The 20,951-nt window shown below is 38.8% G+C and overlaps 1 protein-coding gene across 3 annotated transcripts in view; it reads right to left on the reverse strand.

Moving 5' to 3' along the window:
• Positions 1 to 15,477, reverse strand: part of TINAG (tubulointerstitial nephritis antigen) — a 39,853-nt gene extending 24,376 nt beyond the window's left edge. The window contains exons 1-6 of one of the 3 annotated variants that reach the window (XM_015859252.3): positions 14,980 to 15,473; positions 11,070 to 11,133; positions 10,056 to 10,145; positions 8,420 to 8,534; positions 2,089 to 2,212; positions 238 to 388 (exon numbers count right to left, since the gene is read on the reverse strand). In XM_015859252.3, the coding sequence (XP_015714738.2) occupies positions 238 to 388; positions 2,089 to 2,212; positions 8,420 to 8,534; positions 10,056 to 10,145; positions 11,070 to 11,133; positions 14,980 to 15,349 (914 nt within the window). In that variant the 5' untranslated portion in view covers positions 15,350 to 15,473. Of the gene's footprint in view, positions 1 to 237; positions 389 to 2,088; positions 2,213 to 8,419; positions 8,535 to 10,055; positions 10,146 to 11,069; positions 11,134 to 14,979 lie in introns of all 3 variants that reach the window. The other 2 variants (XM_015859255.3, XM_015859256.3) reach the window with 2 other exon arrangements.
• Positions 15,478 to 20,951: the final 5,474 nt, after the last annotated feature.

Consider the following 20,951-nt stretch of genomic DNA (forward strand, 5'->3'; position numbering starts at 1 on the left):
AAAGAGGCTTCACCTACTTCTTTGGGAATGCTTCCCAGTTCCTGGACTTTCGCTAATGTATTTTAAAGGAGGTATACATAAGAGAGTGACTGCCCTGATGAGATGAATACGGGTAATCTGATCTAAAACAGAGCTAAATCTTCCCATCAAAAAGATTAGAAATCATGATTATAACACATGTAACATAAGTGACTGGTTGAAGTTAAGATAAACTGAACACATAAACAAAATATTTACCCATGTGTTGTCAAATATCTCCAAGCACCATCAATACTGCCACCATTACATCCATGTTGATTCCTGGTATCACAAGAGATCAAGTTCTGAACAGAAAGATTGTCTGTGATTTGACCATCAGAATGAATTGTTATTCTATCTGCTGCAACACCTGTTTTGAAAAAAACTATGTTATCAAAACCAAATAATTACTCAGAGCTTCTCGGTGGTTGTTGTGAAAGAGGAACTGCAATACATCCATACTTTTCTGTCCGGGGAAATATTTTTACAAAAAAAAATGCGATATTATATGCCAGAATTTTAGAGTTGTAAAAATGTAAAGCACCATAAGCAAGTTAGCTAGAATATTATAAATTGACATACTAGGATATATCTAAATATCAAACGAAATATTTACATAATTTCATTTAATAATCTCTCTATTTGTACTTGCATATTCATTTATAGTTAACTTCAGCAAAAGATATGAGGGCTACTCTGAAAGTAATGTCTCCCATTTTATTACATTGATCCAACATTAGAGTAGGATATTGATGGCATGGCAGTAGAAGCTGAACCTTCCCTACAGTGTTCAATTGCATTTTGTTGCCGTGTGACAGATGGCAGCAGAGGGCCAATCTGACACAATGTCATCTGACATGGAAGTATGAGTGAAACAATGGCGTGGCATTTAATTCCTCAATGTGGAAAAAAATGCATCCCTTGTTGTTCACTGATGTTTGCTGAATGTTTATGGAGACCAGACAGTGGATGTGAACACAGTGAGGCAGTGGGTGGTGCATTTCAGCAGTGGCAGCAGCAATATGAAAGATAAGTCACATTCTAGATGGCCATGCGTAAGAGTCACATCACAAATTGAAGAGTGTCTTGATCAGCTCACATGCACAAATTGGCTACTGGTGGTGACTATATTGAAAAACAGTGCTTTGTAGCTGAGAATTTGCTCTAGCAAATGGCGTTACTGTGCTCTTTATATATTTTGTAGTTTCCAATGGAAATAAATAGGAAACATTACTTTCTGAGCAAACTATGTTCAAACACTCCCCAGCACTCTGCAGCTGAATTTCTGAATCCCTTTTCATTCTTCTCTATATGCTTTCTTTTATATAAAGGGGAAAGAAAAACAAAATAGAAGAAAATATAGATTGGAAGTACGCAGTTGTTTGCGTGGAAAATAATATTTGGAATTACTTACTTATATTAAGGTGTAATATGGGATTCACATAGAATTCTCTTTCTGAGATAGTCTGAACCACAGATGCCTGAACTAGATCTGATAGTCATGATTCTAAGTACTTACATATTTATTCAATGTGCACTATTGACATTGCTTTATTTACAGGATTAGAAAATAGCGGGGTTTTTTCCACAAACACCTGAGAAATTTCAGTTTTCTCACAAAACTACTGAAAATTTTACACTTGATTACTTGAATAGTGAGGGTTAGACAATGGCAAATGCACAGATAAATGTGCATAAAATGACATCTACATGCTTTAAACATTCAAGTCAAGCATGCTTGCTGTGCAAGCAAAGAATAGAGATTACTAAGAGTCACTTCACTCTTATTGATAAACTGCACTAGTCAATTCATTCCTATGTCCTGTAGCAAAAGAAGTCTCCATATGATACAAAAACTTATGAAAAGCAAAGGAAAATCTCTACAGCTTAAACTGGAAATCTTAGAAGCAAAAGTGTAGCAATTTTGTTATTTTTTGCTAATAAAAACTGAACAGAAAGTTGAAATTACTAATTAACATTTATTGCTAATTACTAGCCATTATAGGTATTCATTATACATTTAATATACATAATTATTTTGAAAGGAGGGAAAAAAAATAAGAATATTACTTGCGGTTGAAAATGCCCAGGATGCTCCACAGTTTCGTTGGTCCAAAGGATCATGAATCCAGTCAGGCCATGCATAAGTGGCTGCAAAAAACTCAGGAAATTTTTCTTCTGGAAAGGAGCTTCCCTAAAACAAAATGCAGTAGATGTTTGTCTGTTTACGTCTGTCTTTAAAATGACCCTATTTTTGTTTTAAACATTCACAATGTTTGAATTGAGGAAGCCTCAGGTATTGGCAGCGGTGACTTGCCAAGCATTTGTGTGGTAGTTGCCCTGTGCCTGCGTGCTGTGGGTGCCCTGAGAGCTAGAGGTTTTCTGGAACTCCACAAGCTGTTCTGGAAAGCTCAGCTCCACAGCTGCCAACCTGAGTAACCTGTCCAGTTTTTATCTGATTTTTATCTCAAGCAACATTTCCCTATGAAACACGTCAGTTATGGCCCAGCTGACATTTTTGGAAAGAAAAACATTCTGCTGCAAACAATAATGAAGTTAGGAACCTGTTACCCTATTCATCTTGACATGCTTTCCTCTTGGCTGGGAATAAGAAACTCTAGTTACTAGTGGGGAATCAGCAGAGGGTAAATTCATTGATTCACCTTTTACACAGAGGTTTTTCAATTTCCAGCACTCATTCCAGAATGAAAACCACTGATTTACATTCTGCTTTGCAGTCTGATGTTGAGTTGATATGAATTCGTGGACTGTTCAGTAAAACCTTTTGAACAGTCATTTTTGGGATACTTATCTCACTGACTTCATTTATGTCCAGTAAAAACTGCACAAATACCCACATATCCAGGAGTCATCTGATACAACTGCTGACAAACCTCTGTTTGACATGAAAAAAAACACTAAACAATTAAAAACAATGAGATAGCTTTACATACAGGGTGCTTATGCTGCACAGGAAAAAAAGGAATAGCCATACAGCCACCTTTGATATCCAGCCTAGAAACTTGTCTCAAACAATTGCTCATAGCAACTATTCCTGATGAATGCACGATATACAGAATGTGAGATCCAGCTCCTAAACAAAACACTCCCTGATATTTCTTCGTTACTAGCAAGATCACACGTGGAAACAAAGGCTTCCATCCTGTTAAAAACCTTTTATTTTATTTTGGTTTACTTATCCTTAGTCTTCTGATTCTGAATGGCCTTGCTGCACTATTATTCTAAATTGCCTGTGCCGCTTACAAGACCAGATACCTATTCCTTAGACAATTTAAATACTTGAGCCCAATTCTTTCAAGCTCTTTTAGGATTACTTGGGAAATTGAACTTCACAACTTTGGCCGTGTCCAGATGATTTTCTGGCATGCTCTGGGAAGCAGTTACATCTTCATCCAGCTTGTGATTTTCTTCCCACAGAAAATCAGCAGTTGATAAGAAGTGAGTGAGAGAAAAATAAGCCTGTGTCTCAGGTCTTTATCTGCTATGAAACTGGAATCAGGCCCTGCACATGGATTGATACCATCTCTGCATGCCCCAGACCCAGTAATTCTGTAGCATTTGAGATTCATAAGTATATGTACAGCCTGTGAGTCCTAAATACCATTACTCACTTTTAAAGTATCCTGTAAATGCTCAAGTTACATTCTATATAGTATATATAGAGAATATATAGTTAACTTATATTCTATATAGTTAACTTATATTCTTCTGGAAGTTATACCTTCACATATAACAAATCAGTAATATTAATCTTGCTAAGAAATTGATCTTACTATTTTCATTAAATGCTATCGGAATTCTGTTTTCTCCAAAATTCTTTTAAAAATATGGGACTTGCAGCCACAAATGACATGCGCAAAAATACTGCAAAGTTAAATATTTTCTTAAATTATCACTAATAATGCTCTTTCCAGGTAGACATCAGAGCAAACAAAATCACAACCTTAAAGCTTCCAGCAACAGAAAGCTGCATTTAAGAGATCCAACCCTTGTAGAAGTGGCCAGTGATTTGAAAATGTGGATGGACAAAACTATAACCTTGGAGTCACTGCAGTCTCTGTTGCAGGATGGTTTCCTGAAGTCAGAAAAAGTTGTATTGACCCAAGGCAACAGCATGGATCTTCACCAGGGGAGGTCAGGTTGAGTGTTAGGAAAAGGTCCTTCACCTTCTCCTTCACCAGAGGAGAAAAGGTTCCCCCAGGAAGAGTGCACAGCCCTAAGATGCTGAAGACCAAGCTGTGTTTGACAACACCCTCAGACATAAGGTTTGAATTCTAAGAGCTCCTGTACGGAGCTAGGAGCCGGATTCAATGACCTTTGTAGGTTACTTGTAACTCAAGTTATTCTGTGATTGTGATTCATGAACAAACACAAGCACAAGGTTTTCTTTGAAGATTAATTGTACTGGCAAAATCCAAGATGAATAATGTTTCTTTTGCTTGATAAATCTGCTCACTATCAAGAAGTAAATAAGCAAAATTTGGCAAACGTTGTTAAAAACACTACCTTGAGCAATGATCACTTATGCTCTGAATGAGGCAGATGAGAAAAAGAAAATTCTTAATAGCTCTTTGGTCTGAGCCAATGTGTTAATTTACATATCTCTTAAGCTACTGCCAATGTATTTAATAGCTGCAAATTGTTAATCCTAGAACAAATCCCTCATTAGCCTTCAGCCCTGTCATTAAGAAAAGCAGGATTGACCTGTAGCCAGAAACATTAGCTTTTTGTTTAAGAAACTGCTAACCTAATATTGAGTACTGTTGTTGTGTGACAAATGTAAGTCTAGGCAATTGTTTCTCAATGTATGTTCCATAATCTACCATTATGTAGCACAATGGAACTATGCAGTGAATAGACACGAAGGTTTAAAAGAGTTTACCAGCCTGACCAAAAGAGGAAGACTGGAAGTTATAAAAGAATAATCAGATTTCACCTACAACTTCTGAGAAGTTAGATGGTCCATCAGAGTAAAAAGGCTGGAGGTAACTGAATTTGCAAATTCGGGAATGGAGAAATAGTTTTGTGGGGATTTTTTTGGTTCGTTTGTTTGCTTGTTTGTTTTCCAGAGAGAAAGCAACAATTTTTCTTTATTTTTTAAAAAATATAATATTCTTCTTATTCTTTAGTGTTGAAAAGAAAAAGAGAAGTTTCCAAGATATCATGAGGCTTTGTAAAGGCAATAGCAGAGTTTTAAAAAGCCCTGTAAGTATCTGCAAAAAACTTGTGTTTTCACTAAGAATGTACCTCTATCAGTCACTAATGTTATGAAAGCAGATTTGCAGTTGGATATGTCAGTCAGTGAAACAATAGAAAAACCTGTACTCCACAAACACTGCTAAGAACTAAAATTCTGCTCTGGATATGAAGTAATTAACACAGAAGTGCTTTACAATCTGGAATCTTTTTTCCCCTTGACACAATTGAGCAAAGAGTTCCTTCTATACAAAAACCTGTTTCTCTCAAGCATCCTGAAGACACAATGGAAAACAGCAACCCCTTAGTTACCAGGTGCTGTCATTTGTTTCTGAGACAGTAGACCAGTAGCATGCTGAAGAAATGGCTTTTATTTCAGACCAGAAAGTGTGGCATTTAATGAATGGATAACTATAGTTTTCTTTCTCCGTTGGCAAAGCTAGCAGCTGTTAATCAGATCAGCACTAACTAGAGCCAAAAGCTCTCAAACGCTAATTGTGACATTTTTATCAGCTCAGTACGTGACTTTGGGCAAATGACTCTGTTTTCTCACCTGCAAAATGGGAAAGACAGTAATAATCTCAGAGAACACTAAAACATTTAATTAGCCTGTTTTTATGTACAGTAAGTAAGGAGTTCCTTGGCCTGCAGGTAAATTAGTACTCAACAAGGTCACTCAAAGGCCAAACCATTAAGGTTTGAAGACAGCCTTGGAAAAAAATATTTTAAAAAACCTTCATTTCTGAATTTCTCATCATTTGTATCTTTTTACTCTCTTCTCAGCTGCCACCTGGATACAAAAGCATAAAAGAAACACTTTAATGAAACTTACTTGGTTTTTACTATTTCGGTCTTTTTAAAAGTGTTGGTATACTTCACAAAATATCAACTACAAAAAAGATGTCATGGAATGAGAAGCAGAAGCTGATCCTATGACTGCTCTTGGTCTCCCAATTGAAAGAAATTATTTCTAACCCCAGTGAGCCCAATCCATGCTATGAACTTGCTGGGTCGTGCAGCAAGTGCATGACAGTGGATGCAGGGACAGCTATGATGAGATGCTTTTACCACATCTTCACTCAGTAAATGTTTAAATCCTGGTAACTGCCATTTCAGATGGAATTATCTACTAGACTGATGAAAATTTTGCTTATGTGAATAGAAGTATGTTTTCTCACATATGGGAGGTATTCTTACTTATAGGAAGTATTAAAATGTGTCAGACAGAAAATTTCCTGAGACAGAACAAAGACACTAAAGAGGTGATGTTCCTCTAGAAAACTACAGAATAGGACACCATTAGGGAGTTTTGAAGCTTCACGGGAAGTTTCAGAGAAAAACATTTTATATCACAATAATCCAAGACAGAAAACCAAGGGTATGAATAAGAAAGATACAAGTACAATCTAGACTGATTTTCTGTATGTTCAGAGCTCTGAAGAAACTGGAAAAGCCAGGAAGAGGTTATTGCTTTGTATTTTTATCAGTAAGAAAGATTTCTCAGGCTCCTGTGCAAAGCATGTGCTTCTAGCAACTTCCAGGACTTCCTGAAAGTTAAATGGATAAATGCATGGGGTTCAGTTTCAGAGGATTCAAGCTCCAGAAGGAAGAGCCAAGGATAGTTGAGTTACAGCTTACAGATTTTATAAAAGACAGCTGTAGAGAACATGTGCCTGAGAAATATGTCAGTGAAAAAAAAGGCTGTAAGTATTGCAGCAGTCAAAGAAGCTAACAGGAAACTTAATAGCAAAGAATCAATGGGCTGGATATAATGAACCAGCTAATTCAAACTAAGTAGAAGAGAGAAAGTACAGTAAATATTTTACTTTACCCTTCCTTTTCTTGTTTCCCTTGATGTTATTTGTCTAATGTGGGAATAGGCAAAAATGAATGTAAATGTCAATCTCTGAGCTAGGTGCAATATGTCTACTTTTTGTTCCTACCATACAAGCCTTACACTATTTCTCAGGATTAAAAGCAAACAATAACAGTAAAAATTAACTCAAATTCTCTTGAATCTCAATGTTGGGCAACAGCAGTTTGCACCAATTCCCCCACACAGTAAATACTGCACTGCAATCTCTTATGTCATTTTCTTTCTTTCTTTTTTTTCCTTTTGACAGAACATTTTCAAATGAAATCAATCCTTCTTTGGCTGAGAAGAGTAGTCTAGCAGAGCACGAGGCAGATTGCCAAAGCCCATTTTCTGTCAACGTCTGGCTCTGACAACCCTCTTTGGTATAATTTTGAGCAAGCCAATCTTCTTCAAGCAAAAGTGTTAAGATCATGAAAATTATTGCAGAGGCACATGATCCTCTCCCTCTCTCCCATATTCCTTGTCAACTGTTAGCTCAGCACTGTTAGCTCACCCTGCAATGCCTCCGATCTGGAAACCATTCTACTTTATACATATAAAATAATCATCAGCAATTGACTTCAAACATATTCCAATGGCATCATTTGCCTGAACTATGTAAAAACCAAATACTAAAAGGTGTTATAGTTACTGCATTTTGCAAATCATTGATATATCAACTTACTCCTGCAAGGAGTAACAGCTTCAAACTAAAATAAGGGAAATTCAGATTCAGTATTACACAGAGATTGACGAGGCATTGGAGTGGATTGTCCAGAGAAGCTCTGGATTCCCCATCCCTAGAGGTATTCAAGGCTAAGCTGGATGTAGCTTTGAGCAGCCTGGTCTAGTGAAAAGTTCCCCAGCCCATGGCAGGTGGAGGTTGGAACTGGATGATCTTTAAAGTCCCTTCTAACCCAAAATATTCTGTGATTCTAACACTGATAAGTGAATCATAGAATCATAGAATTACCCAGGTTGGAAAAGACCTCAAAGATCATCAAGTCCAACCACAACCTAACCATAGTACCCTGACTCTAACAACCCTCTACCAAACCATATCTCTGAGCACGCATCCAAACAGCTCTTAAACACATCCAGGGATGGTGACTCAACCACCATATTGGTGCACAGCTTCCCAATGTATAGCACTTGCTTTTACTCCTTGTTTGACATCAATGGATACGGCCACAACTATTCTAGGAGTTTCACACAGAACATGGAGGCACTTAGTCCTTAATAACTGAACATAATCTTATAATTGTCCACATTTTTTAAAAAAGAAAAATTGATCTATTAAAAAAGAAATCAATTGCAGACAATACTTACTGGAATTGCTTTCATGTTCAGCAAGGAATGAGATGGAGGTAACGTGCCCAAGCGCTTTCTGAAACCTTCTTCCAGCGTCATGCCCCAGAACTGAGTATAGTTGTCAGCTTTCCATCTTCCTCACCAGCAGAAAACAAGCAAACAAAGCAAGGTTAGAGATACTGCTCTTGCTTCTCCTCTATAAGAGCACCACTAAAAATAACATCTAGAAATAAATGTTTTAAATTATGTTTCAAGACATTCTATAAGATACGAATGAGGCTATTCCTCTGTGGGTAGATGTAGGCTGGAAGAATGCAATATGAAAACTGAGGTCAGTATTGTATCTGTATTGTATTCAGCAGATGAGTGTGTAATGCTTCAGAGAAATACTAGATAATAAGGTGCTTGATCAAAGCAATTAAAGTTGTCTTGAAGTTGTGCTCACGTAATACTTCAAACAATGCAGCAACAGCTTCACACAGTGGATTACATTGCCTTCAAATGCTGAAGCACCAGCAGTATTTACGAGACAATGTTGAAGCAGCTGAAAGCCCAGCTGTTCTGCCTGTTTTGCACCAGTACTCAGAGAAAGGGCTGTCTTTAAGTACTCCCTTCTTACTCTATCTGAGAAAGTTGGGCTAAACTCAGAACCCAGCATTAATTCCTTCAAAACATAAACACAACAAAAAAGAACTCACATTTATACACCTTTGGAGCAAACTAAAATTGTATACATTACTGGAGAACACCTGAATCAAGGGGAAGGTACACTGTTTACCTATTAATTTCTTGCTTTTCTGTGTATGTGGAAGACAGAGGTAGGATTCATACTACCTAAACAAGAAGCCTCATTACTTAGCCTGCCTGTAGTCAGTGGAGAATTTAAGCACCTGCAGAAGCTGGTCTCTCAGGTGGCCTTAACTACCCTGTGGCTGCTGGTGCCCAACACAACTCTCTGTCCTACCTCCCTTAGTTTAAATCTCTCCCATGAAGAACAGCATGTTTCAGCACAGAGTCACAGTTTGAAACCTGAGCACTTCCATAGATTTCATTAGCGAATTTAGCACTTCAACTGCTAGGCAAGCAATCTCCCAAGGCACTGCTCTGCATTGCAAAGGATAAGAACTGGTAGCAGGAAAACCATTGAGTCTCACAAAGTTCTGATATCTTGATCCTTTTGGCCCATTCTCCCTTCATCCAACACTACCTAAAGTTTTGGAATGCAGAATGACCTTCCTGGAAGTAGGTAAAAATAAATAACAATATGAATATTTCTCCTAACTGTTGAAGTGAGGAGTAAGGAAGATTATCTAAAGAGCATTTTGTGAGCAAAAGAATTACAGTGATTTGGAGAATATTTTAGATAGATAGGTATTTCCAATATTGATTCTTACCAGGGCGAGATTTTCAGTGTCTTTCTATTTTAAAATCTATATTTTGCTAGAGTTCAAGAAGTTTTACAGATGTACATTTACTATTGCATAGATAGGATGTAACTGGGGAAGGAAGTGGCAGAGAGAACCATGTAACATGTAATTTTCACTTACATGCTATGAACTTTTGAGTGGATCACAACACTTTCACATTTTTACTACTAAAAAGCTTTACTATTACAACACTATAATACTCTTACTTAAAATAGAAGTATTCTTACCCATAATCTCCAGAATTGATGTGATGAATCAAGTCTGGGCGGACAAGGCATACTTCATTTGAACACTTCCATTTACTTTGGACGCATTTGCTGAAAGGGCAAGAATATAATTGAGCAGAAATAAACTGTACTTTTACATCAGAATGAAGAATGGGGAAGGGGAAATGCCTGAACTACAAATGTCACAGTAATTATGAAAACAAAATCATATGTAGTGCCGCTTCACTACCTAATGAATCCTAATTGGAATGAGGTGGGAAGGTTACAGATTATGGAGAATCTCAATGTTGACAGAATTTGCTTCCATTTCAGTAAGGCTCAGCCAGGGGGAAAAGAATGATGTACTGAAAATGTGGTCTTTTGCGGAAGTTTCACTTTGGAGAACCAGAAAGGAGCTCCATGGCTGTAGACACCTTTCTCCAAGTATCTTGAGACAAGTTCAGGGCAGAGGAGGCACTAGCCCCTATTTGGATGTCAGTGGAGTGCATTGGATTGCCCTGACTTTGGAGGTGCAGGGGACCACCTACCAAATGTCAGGGATGGCAACAGAGCATCCCTGCTGCTCTGTGCCGGTGTCCCGGGACAGGATGTTCAAACAGTTGTAAAATAAAGTTAGAGATCATCACTTTTGCCAGATTAACAGAGGAAGAAGTTATAAAAATATCTCCCCACATTTTAATGATACTGGTTTTTTCTGTATTCAGGTAAGTTTACAGACCTACAATGAAACCATTTTGACTCAGAGCCACTATACTGAACAGGAACAGAACTTAGGCCACTGATGAGGAGACATTAATAGCCAGGTTTTCACATCTTGATCAGAAAGTCCATTCTTCCTCATCATTCTTTTATGTTGGCTGTGGAGTAATTCCGTAACTTCTTAATACTGTACTACTCTTCCAACCATTGTGATTTGATTAAGTTTAATATGAATTTAGGGATGCTCACCAACTTAATTCCTGTTTAATTACATACACTAAATTAATTTCAATTTTGTGTTCTCTGAAACATTACCAGGAATTGCAGTTGTCTTTAATTATTGCTCCTCCTCCATAATATCGGCCATCTTTATAACAACCTGCCAACATAACATACAAGACATGTGAAAAAAAAAATTGTTCTTGAAGCCAGTAAACTCAAAAGTCTTGCTACTGTTGAATTAATTGGTCTCATGCAGTATGTATACATTACTTAAGTGAAAGATAGAAGCAACAGTTTCCAGTTTCTTCTGAGTAATGTCAATAGTGGGATGATTTTTTTTCCTATGTACGCTATTATTCACAGTAAACAAAATCAGCAATAGATCCAAAAGAGATGCTTAAAAATTATTCTATACATCTAAAAAACAATTCCTCAAATTAACTTCTTTTCTAGCAATAATTAAAAACAATACATTTCTAATAAATAACATCTTCGAATACATTATTAAAATAGATTTCAGTTTTTCCAGTTACTGATTTTTTTAAACATACCTGCTTAAAAATTATCGTAATCTACTTTTCCCTTGACAGAGTTTAATTTGTCTTTGAAAAATAGATATATCAGTTATGTTTCAAGGCAACTGTGTTTCCTTTTTTTTTCCAAAATAAAGCACAATACCCCAACTGAGTGATGAATTTCTGAAACAAATATATTATTTCTCTCTTTCACTGAGAATAGACCTGCCATGTTTTATAAGATATTCCACCTAAATGTATTACTCATTTCACCTCAGTGTGAAAATTAAATGAAAGATCCAGAATGCCTGTAGAGAGCTTTGAATGAAACCTATAGTAAGTATAGTACAATTACCATTTGGGGCTCTCTTTTCCAGCCTTTTCTCATGCTTTCTCTACAGATACTAGTAAGCTAAAAAATACAAATGAAGATATCCTTTATTGGCATGAGAGAAATATTCACTTCTAAGCCATAATTAATTTTAGACCAAAGTGCAGAAGTGGACTAGAGCTGATGAATTAATTATAAATGCCTATGTTGCCCTGTTAATCATGCAGCAGACTGCATGAACTAGCACAGACATAGGTGAGATATATCTCACCCAAGCACTCAGAGGCCTGAAGTTCCTTCTCTAATTCAATTTCTGCTAGCAACAGAGACATTTCTCAGAGAATACCCAGGGCAAATTACTCAGGTGTCACAGACTGCCATAGAGTACCCCAGTGCCATGTACAGACAGTAGGTGGAAGGAAGCACTGAGCAAGATATTTTATATGCAGCAAGGGAAGGAAGTATTAAAGTATTTTCTCAAAGACTGGAGGAAGCCCCACTGGAGCTCTGCTGGCAGCCCTCACCACCCACACCCAAGAAAAAATGCAAACCTGCACAAGTGCAAAAGAAGCTTCCTACTAATGAATGCCTGGGGAATTGAAGATTAAGAACAGTTTCCTTAGCCTAGAAAAATTAGGACTTGAAAGGCCAGGAGTGCTTACTGCCTGTAAATGTGTCTAAAGCATCAGTGTCGATGAGTAGAGATATCAAAGTGGAAAGACACCAGCTGCATAAGAAAAGAGGCAGATTCTCCAGCCATCAGGGTATTAGACCAGAATATTAATATTCTGGGAGATATAGTGAGAAATAAGTGGGAAATTCATTCATTTGAGGTGCAGCCTGATGATCTGTGTGTAGATTGTGCTTGGAAGGAAATGATCTTGATAAATCAGGACCTGCCTTTTGGTTCATCTCCCCAGGTTCCTGTAATTCTCACCTAATCTGCCCCAACATCATTATAATTAGCTTTGTAACTGAAGCGTCTCCAGATGTACACACATGTAGGCCAGAGTCTGACTGCATAGTGTGAATTTACAGTCTGTGTGCCTCTTTTGTAACATCACCACTGTGAGATCTAGTGTGTGGGCTCAGATAAAGCTTTTAGTGAAACAGTGAAACAGAAAGATCAAATAAATAAGTGTATTCTATGAATAAAATTCTAACAGTTCCTAATAATAGCAACAGCAACAAATCCAGAATTTCTGTGCAGTGTCTAAGACATACGAAACAGGACTGTGTGCCCATCTCCTGAAACAACATAGGGAAGCCATTGCAGCACACTGAATGCTGGGTTCATAAAGACAAAGTCAAAGCAGTTTCACACAAGCAGTGGCCCCCAGGTTGGTGCACACAAATGCTTAGGGCACACACAATAGCTTACTGTGCTGTGCACCATGGCAGTGCATAAACTGAGATACAGAAATACAGCATTGTGCCCTTTTATTGATATTCCTTCTATCCCATGCAAAGCACTAAAATTTATTGGTTTGATTAAAGCAGCATGTGTTGGAAAGCACTGAAAGCAAAACCACAGGCAATAAGAAGATCAAAATCTTCCAGGTGTATGTAGTCTGGTAGTGCCTTAACAATTCTTAGCCAAAGGCAGCAGCACAGTCTCAGTAAAAGTTCGGCAATACACTTGCAGTGTTTCTAAAAATGCTTCATTGTTTGCTTTATCTTCTGACATTCAGCCCTTCTTTTTGCTCCATTTCTTCTTTCTAATTTCATTCTCTGTTCCCTGTTCCTCAGACACTTCAGCTCTAGAACATTCCTTCTGAGTTATACCACTGTATTTTGCCTGCTTTGGTGCACTCCTTTTATCCTTGTTGTTTGTATAACAAGCATCCAATAAACAGACTTTAAAAAACTGAAGATTTTCTGTCAACAAAGAAGCAAAGCAAGACCAGAAAAACAACAGCTTGTTTTGAGGTGAGATGTAAATTAAATATGACAGTAGCTCACCTATAGACCAAATAAAGGTGCTCAAATAGATAAAATATCACTGTTATTTATGGCAGGCATGTACAACACAGGAGTTACGTAACAGTGAACAGAGAAGCAAAAGTTGGATTGAAAAAGCAATAAAAATATTTCACCTCAACGATTCCCTTATCTAAACCTCCTGTTACATTTTTACCTATGAGAAGTACACCTGTCCTGGGACCTACATAGCAAACTACCACAGCTTCTGTAGTGATTCCCTTCCACAAGCAGACTGCAAAACTAGACCCCAAGGCTCAGCTCTGGAGCAGAAACAGTGCTTGGGTTTAAGCAGAGCTCATGAGAGCAACTCCCGGTCAGCTGGAAACAATACACAGCAGTGCAGCCTAAATAAATATGAGATAAATGTCTTTATTTACACAAATTAGACAACACTCTTTGAGAAGATTAGAAACACTTTGGAAAATCTTGTTTGTTTTGCCGCCTTTAGCATTTTTGATGCTGTCATTTATCAGATATTGGCTGTGTGCCTGGTTTAAGAGCACAGCCTCCCAAAGAACCTGTGGTTTGACTACAGGACGGTAAACAGCAGAGATGCCCCAAAGAAAGAGTTAATTTTTAAAGGTCATGGAGTTATCATTTCAGTTTTAAGATGTTGCAAGTTTAGTACAATCTCTACATTTTCAGCCAGATTTATCCTAGTAAGAAGCCGTGTAGGCTTAAAATTCACAATTCTAAACTTATAGCACCAAGTAACTTCTAGCACCCACTGCAGGAACCAAGTGAGGACCAAGTTTGCAGATCCATTCTGCAATTTTTAGTTCTAAAAACAAAAGACTGAGATTAGAGTATTCCTGGACGAACTTCCACTACAACCTGGGTAATAAAAAAACTAAAAAAGAACAATATGTTGGTCAGAAATCCTCCTTCTATTCACATCCCTTCACCTACTCCTGCACTGAGCTGCTGTAAGAGGAGTGGTTCTGTCCATCAGTTTGGATCCAGCATACTCTAAAAATACATCCCAGATACAAAGAAATAACAGCAAACATTATTATTATTCCACTTTCATATTCAATGCCTTTGTCTACTATATCTGTATGCAAATGTTTAGGATGCATGCACTCTAAAGATTAATTGGTACTTTTACTTCCAAGCGTGTTTTTTCTTTTGTCATGATGCACTAATGCCATCTGAGCCTTTTCTCCATACCCACCTGATGCTGGAGGTGGCCAAGGCTCATCAGACCTGGTGGGCTCAACAGCGTTCTCACAAGCATCCCAGTAGTCAGCACAACAGTCTATGGGGCCAGGAGGACCTGAGGCACAGAACTGGTCACAGTAACATATAGCTGCTCTGGAGGCAATGTTAAAGCTGCAGTCATCATTCCTTCCTGTGCAGCAGCCTCGTATCCTGCAGGACTTGCCCTGATACAGACTCCTTTTCAGCCTGTTCCACTTTGCAGAACCACTGTCTTCAAGAGAATAAAGTTCCTTGGTCAAATTCCTTCTAGCTTCAAGCCGCTTTGCCATCCAAACTTCACTTGCAATGCAATATAAGAGCAAGATCTGACTTTTGAGCCACATTCTTCAGCCTCTAGCCACCTTTTTAAGGCTCTCTGTGCTTCAGTAACAGTCCATTTACTGTAGATATAATAGCTCCAGTTACTGGTCAGAAACAAATCTGAACAGAAAGCTGCAGTCTACAGTTTTTTTACAAGGACTCTATATGTGTTAATCATTACTCAGACCTGTTATAAACAGCTTTATTTACCCAAGCTAAAAGAAAAAAGACACGACTGGAAATAGAGCTATAGCTATGTATCCTTAATTATTAAATGTTGGATGCATTCTTTTGCAAGTGATAAATTTTCTGGTAAAGGTTTATTATGCAGCATATATACAGCCCAATATTTTAAACATCTAAAATGAAAACAATGCAAGGAATGAACACACGGTGTCAAAGGAAGGTCTCTTTCTTCGGGCTTCACTTACCTTCCATGCAATTGGAAACTGTAACAAACTTATATTGCATCTCACCTTCATTTTCCTATCCCATATGCAGGGCTATAGATCACTGACTGTCCCTGCAGTAAACATACCCTGCATGCCCCATTTCAATCTCATTTCCAAGCTTAATTTTACAGTTTAACTACAGGAAAAATTAAAAAGTCAGGTGATATTCAGTATAAGCAATTATCCAAACCTATTCTTTCAATATTCACATTTCTTTAGTAAAGATGAACGTGGTAATGTCAGTAGCTATAGTAATAAATGCCCACTGATGAGTGCTCATTTTGATTTAAAGAGGAAATTGCTGGAATAATAAAACCACAAAGAAAAGCTAAGCAGATCTGAAAAGACGTGTGTAACAACCATTGATCCATGAGCTCCAGGTTTTTGAACCGCAGTCCTGAAGAAATCTGCACGGTCCTATTGCCTAACCTTAAAATATTCAGGGGGAAAAAAAAAGAAAGAACAGCAAATTATTTTGAAGCTGGTAGGGGTGATAGCATGTAAGGCTAAATTGCAGAAAAATAACAGTTTGAAACATGAACAGTTACAAGATAATTGAAGTCTTCCAAGCTAGAAAAGCAGATGTAAAAAATAGTTATTCTTCCTTCTCTCTTTGGTAGTGATTGAGAAGACCTTGATGAAGTAAATGGCAGGGAGTGAAGGGAATCTTTCCCTCTGTGATTTCAACTGGACCATTCAGTGCTGCAGAAGGTCACAGAATCAAAAGGCAGAGACTCTTGAGAGCACAGCTGGCAGTACAGCTGTCCAGATGCATTGCTGGGAATGGCACAGACCTTCAGGGAGAATATGTGTGTGTTTCTATGTATGGACTTGTAATCCAAAACTCAGTTCTTTAATATGATTTCTTGTCAGCAATGTTTTGATTGGGTATGCATCCCACCCTGTCCATGTTCCATGTCACATAAAAAAGAACTGTGGTGGAGGGAAAATTACATCAGACCACCTGATTTTTAGTTTGATTTTTGCAGGCAATTTTCAGAATGGAAGTCAATAGAAAAGATGAGGTCAGCAGCATGCAGTAATTGTACATCACATAAATCATAACCTTCAGAGTTGTTGTGTGTTTTTTGATTGAGTTTTGCTTAGAAGGCAAAAATCTGGGCATTGAGTATTGTAATGCATCAGATACAAGATGAGGAAAGTTCATCCCCATGTGCTCATGGAAACTCAGATGAATCACTAGAAATGATAATCCTTTTCCTTATGTCTACTTTTCCTTATGTCTCCTCCCATCTGTGTGGTTCCAAGCAAATGATTCTTTTGCTTTGCACTGCCACTAGCAAAATGAAAATCTTTGCTATTACAGATCTTTGGAAATCATTTTACAAATGTATGTCCTTACTCTGGTTAAGCAGAGGAAAGAAAGAAAGGTACCATATGCCCACCCCTTCATGTACGTTCAAGCCTTTTGAAAAAGTATCTGTTTTGTTGTTGCTCAGCAAATATTTTGATTTTGGTAGTTTCCTTTGTAAGCAAAAGTAGCTCTCTGTAAATAGCAGGAGATCACATGTTGATTTATCTGTAACTATTTAGGAAAAGTTAAATGTAATCCTTATTTTCTATTGAAGATTAACCTATTCCAAGCACACCATCCCTGCCAAGCTCTTCAATTAGGGTCGTAGCCATAATTCTTGTCCTCACAGTTAGGTACAAAAATATCTGACTCGTATCTGTCTCAGCACTCCCCACTGTCTGGCCTTGAGTTAAAAAAAAAAACAACATACCACATACTTGTCAGGAATCCAGAAGTTATTAATGTCACTGAACACTTGGCAAAGCACCAAAATGAAAGGCAGTTTAAAACATCCAGGAATCTCTTCCACAGCCTTTCTTTTAAAATTATCTCTTTTCTGTTTGAATGAACCCAATGGACACCCTAAAATCCCATTCCTAATCACTGTCAGAGCAGTGGTGAAAGCACTGGGTACTGAGGGTCAATCACAGCACAGATCACTGAGCACACCCCATGAAAGAACTATGCTGCCTTTCCTCTGCCTGACTCTCAGCCAGTCTAGGAAGAAACCAGGACACTAACCCTCAGCTATCTCATTTGTCAGTAGACCCAACTCATTGTATCACAGAGATAATGTAATTGCTTATCATGAGTTCAAACTCTGCAGAGATAGAGGCCGTCGCTTTCTTTGAACTCAATGGAAACTTAGCTGGTGACAGCTTGCACAAAACACAGCATTGATTTATACCAGCTGCTATAGATTATATTTATTAATTTTGTATTAATGGCTGCAATGAAGAAAAATTTTCTAAGCCAACTCATGCCACCAAAAGAATTATCCCACAGTATTCTTTCTCCCATGTACTGATGGATGAATAGGATTAACATATGTTAAAGCAGAGAAAAGTTGTATTAAAATGTTTTTCTCACTAGGCACTCTATTTAGCTACTGCCTGGCACCTCAATGCTATGGGTTGTTATTACAGTATCAAGCAGTGCCACTTTTAATTAAAGCTTTTCAGGGCTGCCCGTCTCAGTTCTCACCGTGGTAATCCAGGTTACATGCAACTCAGAACAGAGGTCAACAAGATGACAAATTGCATCAATAGAGTCCTCCCACAGAGCACTTTCCTATGTGCAAACTCTGGGACCAACGTGTCAAAGTCAGAGACAGAGAAAGAGGTACTGACCCCAGCTGCCTATGCTAAAGAAAACTGGTTCTTCACACACATGCAAGTGCTCAATAAGAGTCAAGAGCCACAGGTGAAATAAGATTTTGAAAGGGCTAAGTGGTTGCTACAGCTTCATAGCCTTCTCTCTCATCACACCTGTCACGTCATGCCCAGGAAAGGAGGGAGAAGTGACCAAGTTCACAAATACCCCGGTTAGATTAAGGTGAAAAATACTCAAGGTCTGTACATAAGAGGGAAACAAAAATTATAACAGATTTCTACAAAACAGTTATCCCATATGCATCAGCCTCCTCACAATTACTTCTGCCTAAGCTATGGAGTTTTGCAGGAAGTTCAAGTAAGCCTTGCGTTACTAAACATTAAGAGAAAGAGAGGAGAGGGAAAAGAGAAATGAGAGAAAAAGGAAAGAGATCACCAGTCCAGGATCCAGCACCAAGCCTGACGAAGGGGAGCTCCACATGGCATAGAATGAAGAAGATAGCAGCAGCAGAGGAGAAAAAAGGCCAGACTGGCCTCTCCTATCCCCTATTTATAGTAGCAAAGAAAAAAGGGAAGGGATATTCCCCTCTAGCCCCTATTTATAGTTATTGACTCCACTTCCAGGACTGGTTGAGACAAGCCAAACCAAAGGGGATACCAGGCCCCCTAATGTGACCTGGCCATTTCTCAGGCATTGTTCTGGACTCTCCCAGGAGGAGCTGAGACATCAATTAAGAGATCCTTCTTTGATGCAACTGTCTTTTGGGGCGCTGTTTGGGCTTGTCCCTTACACCACCACTGCAGTTCATTATGCGTGCTTCCCACCTCAGCTGTGCACCCTGGCCAACCTCCCAGCAGTGAATGATGCCATCTCATTCTTCTTGTTGGCTATACTCCAGCAAAGCCCTAAGGCCATGGTCAGCCCACTCTGGGTTCAGTCAAGTAAATACATGTGAAGAATGGAAAAAAAAATGTGCATGAAAAAAAAAATGTGCATGAACAAGGATGGTATGCAACCACAGAGCTGTCAGTGCCTTCCTCAACAGTGCTTCACTAGGGTTTGGCAAGTGTGGCTCATGTTTGTGAATTAGCCTCACAGAAGACACAGCTGAGGATGAAAATCTTGGTCCCACCTTGTGTTGGGTCACATGCCACCTTGGATATGCTGTTAGTGAGATGGTTGTGGGTAGATTAGAGTGTGCACATAGCTCAGAGAGGTGATGCCTGCAGTGAGCTTGTCAGTCCGAGTTCTCACCAGATGTTTAGAGGTGAGAGAAAAGAGGAAAGTAACATATATCACAGGGAGTATGGGCTCTGAGAGGATGTTGCGCTGCTGCTGAATGACAGATGTATAACCACTTGTGTTCATTTCAAATATGAGGCCATTTCTGATCCTACCAGTAGTGCTGGTGCCTTAAGCCTAAATATTCTGTGGCTGTAAAATCACAGAATCATTAAGGTTGGAAAAAACCTCCAAGATCATCTAGCCCAACCACCCACATACCACCAATTTTGCCCACTAAACAATGTCCCCATGTCCCACATCTACATGTTTATGGAAAACCTCAAGGAACAGTGACTGCACCAGCTCCCTGGGCAGCCCATTCCAGTTTCTGACCATGCTTACAGAGAAGCAGTTTACACATACAAGGGCAGAAGTAAAGGTGGTTCTCCCAGACTGATATCAGAAACCTGAACAGATCGTCCATGTTTCTTGCATCCAAGCACACTCAGAGGTGTTTGGGATTCATGCGAGAACAAATTTTGGTATCACCAGTCCACTTCCAGAGGAGCCAGCCCAAAGCAGTCTCTTCCCTTCATGTGTAAGGTACTCCATGCCACTGCTTTGTGAATGACTGGTGCAGAAGTAGAATCATATAGTCATAGAATTCGGAGAGTTGGAATGAACCTTTAAACATATCTATTCCAAGTCTCCTGCAATGAATAGGGACATCCACAGCTAGATCAGGCTGCCCAGGGCCTGATCCAGCCTTGCCTTGAAGGTCTCCAGGGGTGGGGCATCAACCACACCTCTGGACAACTTATTCCAGTTTCCCTACCCTCACTATAAAAGACTTTTAACTTATATCTAACCTAAATCTACCCTCCTTACGCTTGAAACCATTTCCCCTTGTTCCATTACCACAGACACTGTGCAAGAGTCTGTTCCCTTTTTTACTGTAGCTCCCCATTAGATACTAAAAGGTCACATCGCAGCCTTCCCTTCTCCAGGCTGGACAGCCCCAGCTCTCTCAGCCTGCCCTCATAGAAGAGGTATTTCATCTCTTTGATCTTTTTTTGGCCCTCCTCTGGATGTTCTCCAACAGGTTCATATCTCTCCTGTACTGAGGACTCTACATCTGACTTCAGTACTCCAGGTGAGGCCTCACCAGTGCAGAGTAGAGCAGTAGGATCCCTTCCCTTGAATTGCTGGCCATGCTGCTTTTGATGTAGCCACAGATATGGTTGGCCTTCTGAGCTGCAAGAGCACATTGCTGGCTCATGTCCAGCTTCCCATCCACCTGTA

The sequence above is a fragment of the Coturnix japonica genome, chromosome 3, assembly GCF_054131305.1.
Source record: "Coturnix japonica strain WE chromosome 3, WE-NBRP24, whole genome shotgun sequence".
Taxonomy (NCBI): Eukaryota; Metazoa; Chordata; class Aves; order Galliformes; family Phasianidae; genus Coturnix; species Coturnix japonica.